Source organism: Melopsittacus undulatus, chromosome 21 (genome assembly GCF_012275295.1).
Source record: "Melopsittacus undulatus isolate bMelUnd1 chromosome 21, bMelUnd1.mat.Z, whole genome shotgun sequence".
In the NCBI taxonomy this organism is placed as follows: domain Eukaryota; kingdom Metazoa; phylum Chordata; class Aves; order Psittaciformes; family Psittaculidae; genus Melopsittacus; species Melopsittacus undulatus.
The window spans coordinates 2403754-2408524 of NC_047547.1; the positions used below are offsets into that span (position 1 = coordinate 2403754).

Below are 4771 nucleotides of genomic sequence, written 5' to 3' on the forward strand. Positions count from 1 at the left end.
CGGAGCCCCCGCCCTCTCCAGCCTCTCACCTCTCTCCGGAGCCCGGTGCCGGCCGCAGCCACAGGCACCTCCCGGCCTCAGCCCCGGGCAGGAATGTGCCGGGCTCAGCATGACCTCGCGCCTCCCCCTTCGGGAGCGCCCCACTGGGACCCCCCCACACTGGGGGGGTCCCCGCATCCCACCTCGGCCCTGTCCTGGCACCAATCCTGGCCTTTGAGTAAAGCCACAGGCGGAACAAACAGGGATTTAGGGTCTGGGTGAGCTCAGCAGATTCCCCCTCACCCATGGGGGGGTGAAGCCCCTCCCGGGGCCCCCCCGCGCCCCACGGCGGGATCGTGCCAGCTCTGTGTTTATTCGTGGCTTCTCTCCAGACTGGAAGTGGTGCTGGGTGCAGATGGAGCCAGGAGGGGGCACAGAGGGGTGCTGGGTGGCACAGGGGGTGCAGGGGGGCAGCCCCTGGCAGGACAGAGCTGAGTCAGGGCAATTAAAGCCTCAGATTCAGTGAAATCTATTGGGGGGGGTGTGGGGTATGGGGGGGGGAAGCCAAAAGAGGAGCTCCCCCAGCACCCACCAGGTGTTGGGGCATAAGGTACAGTGTGGGGAGGCCTCCCCATGCAGGGAAGTGCTACCCCATGGCTAGATTATTGCTGGATGCTGCTGGTGAGTGGGGCCCCCAACCCGGGTGTCCCAAAGAGGAGGAAAGGGAGGGATCTGGGGGGAGCTGATCCCCCCACCCAAATGCCTCAGGGGCCCTGTGGGAGGACCAGGGCTTGCAGGATGTCAGAGAGGGAGACGATCCCCTTGACCACGTCGCTCTCATCTACCACCACCAGCCGGTGAACCTGGGGGGGACATGGGGGGAATGAGGCTGGTGCAGGGACCCCGGCCTCCCCCATCGCCTGTCACCCCGGGGGTGCTTACCTCTGCCTCCACCAGGCGATTGATGATGATTTCCAACGTCTCATGCTTGTAACACTTGAGGACGCCCTCGAAATAGTGGGAGCGATGCTGCAGCGCCCGCGTCACCGTCACGTCCAGGTTGTTGTAGGTCTTCTCAGCCGCCAGGTTCTGGGGCAGGCAGAGGTGTTGGGGACAAAGTGAGGACACTGCAACCCACAGACTTCCCCCCCCCCCCCCAGTCTTTGCCCTTTCCCCACTCCACAGCTACTCACAATCACGTCGAATTTGGAGTAGATGTCAACCACACGCCCTGGGGAGGGAAGGGAACAGCTGCCACTGGGGCTGGGGACAGGCACCGGGGCTGGGGACAGCCACTGGGGCTGGGGACAGGCACCGGGGTTGGGGACAGGCACCGGGGCTGGGGACAGGCACCGGGGCTGGGGACAGGCACCGGGGTTGGGGACAGCCACACACGTGGTGGCCTCACCCCAGGCCCCATCCTCACCAGACTCATCAACAACAGGCAGAGCGGAGACGCGGTGCTGCACAAAGATGCCCAGTGCCACATAGATGGGGGTGCTGGTGCGCACCACGGCGATGTTGCGGTAGGTGCCGATCTGCAGCTCCTCCAGCGTCTTGGCCATGAACTCGGGCTTTGGGACCTCTGCTATCTGCAGGGGACGGGGAGGGGACAGTGCTGACGCTGGCTCGGCTCCGGCTGCCCCCGGCTCGTGGGGGGCCTGGGCCGCGGTCCTGAGGAGTGAAAGCAGAGAGTGCTGGGGGGGGGGCGCGGTGGGGGCTGCGGGACCCCCGGGCACAGGCAGGGCCGGCTTTGGGGTCCATGCAGCGCCCTGGGGACCCCCCTCCAACACCCGCCCCCCGCTCCAGCGCCCCGGTGGTACCTGGCACAAGCTGGGGCCGGGTTTGTCGCAGGGGGGTCCCCAGCACCGCCGCAGGGCAGGGATGGGATGGGACTTACAAAGAGCTTGAGGAACTTGAGGATGCGCTTGTGGGTGAGGATGTAGAGGGTGTTCCCTGAGTCGGGGTCTATGACGGGCAGGCGATGGATCTTGTTCCGGATCAGGGAGGAGACGGCATCAAAGAGGCTGCGAACAGGAGGAAAACGGAACTGGGGACCGTGCCTTGCACCCAAGGGTGCTGCCAGTGCTGCCTCGCTCCCTGTGGTACCTGGCATTGGGGGAAATGCAGACCAGCGGCTTGAAGGAGTCCTGCAGGTAAACTTCTGAGGAAGAGGAGGTGCTGAGGGCACCAGCAGCACCCATGGAGCAGAGCCCCCGTGCTCTGTGCACCCCAGACCGGGCAGGAGGCACCCGCAGCCACCCCCTCACCTCTCCACGTCTCTATTTTGTGCTCCTCCAGCTCGTAGATCTGCACCTGGGTGCAAGGACACAAACCGGGATCAACCGGGATCAAACAGGGGGTGGGCAGAGGCTGGACCTGCATCCCCGCATCCTCACCATGGGTGACTTGTAGTAGCGGTGCAGGATGTTGATGAAGTCGGTGATGGTCAGCATCCCTGGGGGGGGGGCAGGGTGAGAGGGTCCCGCAGCCCCCTCCAGCCCCCCCATCCTGCTCACTCACCCACAAAGCTTTGCTTCTTGCTGTCCCAGAGCGGGGCCGCGCGCACGCCATTGGTGACCAGCGCAAAGAACGCCTTCTTCACCTGCAGTGGGGCACGGGGGGGGTCACAGAGGGAGCGGGGCCCCCCTGGGTGCAGACCCTGCCCCGGAGGGGGTAAGGAGCCCCCAGACCCACCTGGAGGGAGGTGTCAAACACAACCAGTTTGGAGCTGGTGGGGATCAGGTCGTAGCAGCGATGGGACTTCATGAACGTGGTGTAGGCGCCGCGGGGGGGGCACTCTGGGGACGGGCAGCGTGAGGTGACCCCCCCAAACCCGGCACCCCCCCCCCGGTCACCGCAGCACCCGGACGCCCCCCCCCGGACGCTCCCGGTGTCACCTTCCAGCCCCGGGGGGGGCAGCTCCGCTGGGACCTCTGCGGCCGGGTCGGGGCCGGGAACGGGGCCGGGATCCTGCGGACGGGCACGGCTCGGGTCCGAAAGCCCCGGACCCAGCTCCCTCCCGGTCCCGTCCCCTCTCGGTACCGGTTTCCTCCGGCCCCCTCCGGCCCCGGTTCCCTCCCGTCCCCGGTTCCCCCCGTTCCCGTCCGCTCCCGTTCCCGTTCCGCTCCCACCTCCATGGCCCCGCTCGGTCCCGCCACCTCCCCACTTCCGCCCGGCCCCGGGCACTCACTTCCGCCACCACCGGAACCTTCCGCACGGAGCGCCCCATCCCTGCCCGTTACCGACCTTTCCCCTCCCGTCGGGGGGGGAGGGGTCACCGGTTGTGGGGCAGAACCCGCGGGGGTCGGGGGGGGATGCCCTCGGTCAGACCCGACGGGGCGGCCGCAAAGGGCCCCGCCCGCCCCCCCAGTGCCCCCCCCGGACCCCCCCATGGAGGGAGGCAGCTGCTTCTCACGCGCTTTATTTAAAATAACATCCAGTGGTTGCGGACTCGGTAAAAACGGGGCCGCGGCGCCCGGGGCTGTACAGGAGCGCTCGCGGCCCCGTTCGCACGCCCATCCCCGCCCCCACTCGCGGGTTTGTGGCTTTTTTCTTTTTTTGTCCTTTTTTAAAAGTTTTTTTCTTTTTTTTTTTTTAAACATTTTCACCTTTATCCTTTTTGCAGCTTTTTTTTTCTTTTTTAAGGTTGCGGAAGCAGCTTCAACCCCCCCCGCGCCCCCCCCGCCGCTTTGCACCATCCCCATCACAACAGGGGGGGCTGAACGGGGGGAGCTCGGGGGGGGTCCCCCCTTTGCGCGATGTGTTTGTGCGTTAAGAGACCCCGACCCCGCTGCCCCGGGGGGGGTGGAGGCTGTGCCGAGGGGGGGGGGGTGCAGCCGGCAGCGGGGGGCCGCTCTGTAATGCCCAGTGGCTTCTCTGAGCCCCCCCCAAGTCCCCCCCCAAATAGCTCCAAAACGTCGGAGATTGGGTTGCAAAATGCCGCGTCCCCCCCGTGCCCCAAATCTCAGCCCAGCAGAGCACAAAGACCCCCCCATATCTCGTATATACAATATAAGGTATAAATAGATAAATAACCTTCACCCCCCCCCGTCCCCACCCTGCGCTGACAGCGGCCGCCCCTCACTATGGGGGCTGATGCGAGTAGGGGGGGCCCCCCGACCCCCCCCATTGCTGGGGGAATGGGGCCGGCACCCCCCTATCCCCCTCTCGCACCTTGGCATGCGCAGGGCTGGGGACAAGGACAAGGGCATCTCCCCCCTTTCGCAATGGAGCCCGCAAGGGGAGCTCCTGCTGCCACATCCAAAGAGAGGGGGGGGAACACATCCCCATGGAGAAGGGAAACCCCCCCCATGGTGGGGAGGTCCCGAGGGGGGGGGAGGGTCTCACATTTCAAAATCACAACAGAAAAGGTAAAAGAATCATAATCTAAGACGTCAAATGAGGTAGGTTTGGGTGCAGAAGCTCCTGTGTCTGCCGGGGGGGCCCTCGCCGCGGGTCTCGTCCACACGCACAAACAAGAAGAGATTCAAAGGAACCGAGCGAGCTCTGGCCGCGGGCGGCGCAGAGCCCGGATTGTCGAGCTCAAGGAGTCTGTTACTTGGTACTTTTAGCGAGCAAAAATGTTATTAGATTCTAAAAAAAAAAAAGGGAGAGAAAAAAAGGAAAATAAAATTAAAAAGGAAAAAAAAACCCAAAAACAAAAATAAAATAACCCTAAAGTTGGGAGAGAGGAAAAAAAAGCCGGATCCGGCTCCGGCGCCGCGGCTGCTGCTGCCACCCCGCATGGAGGCGGGGGATGGAGATGGGGGGGTCTCTCTCTCTCTCTCTC

General features: G+C 64.5%; 1 protein-coding gene across 2 annotated transcripts; it reads right to left on the bottom strand.

Moving 5' to 3' along the window:
* Positions 1-245: 245 nt before the first annotated feature.
* Positions 246-3152, bottom strand: PRKAG1 (protein kinase AMP-activated non-catalytic subunit gamma 1). 2 transcript variants are annotated; one of them, XM_034071433.1, is made up of 12 exons: positions 3114-3152; positions 2880-2952; positions 2677-2780; positions 2503-2584; positions 2379-2437; positions 2250-2295; positions 2089-2143; positions 1880-2006; positions 1406-1571; positions 1173-1210; positions 922-1068; positions 246-842 (listed from the first exon to the last, which is right to left on the bottom strand). In XM_034071433.1, exons 1-12 carry the CDS (start codon positions 3117-3119, stop codon positions 744-746), a joined length of 1002 nt encoding a protein of 333 aa, XP_033927324.1. In that variant the 5' UTR covers positions 3120-3152; the 3' UTR covers positions 246-743. The 2 variants fall into 2 exon arrangements, with proteins under 2 accessions (XP_033927324.1, XP_033927326.1); XM_034071435.1 differs by lacking the exon at positions 2880-2952 and having other exon boundaries at positions 3114-3134.
* Positions 3153-4771: the final 1619 nt, after the last annotated feature.

Bases quoted from the DNA above. Each gene is read 5' to 3' on its own strand.
- PRKAG1 (XM_034071433.1), bottom strand. The intron at 2,144-2,249 runs GTGAGGGGGTGG...CCTCTTCCTCAG, and splicing joins CAAAATAGAGACGTGGAGAG to AAGTTTACCTGCAGGACTCC. The intron at 843-921 runs GTAAGCACCCCC...TGTCCCCCCCAG, and splicing joins ATCGCCTGGTGGAGGCAGAG to GTTCACCGGCTGGTGGTGGT.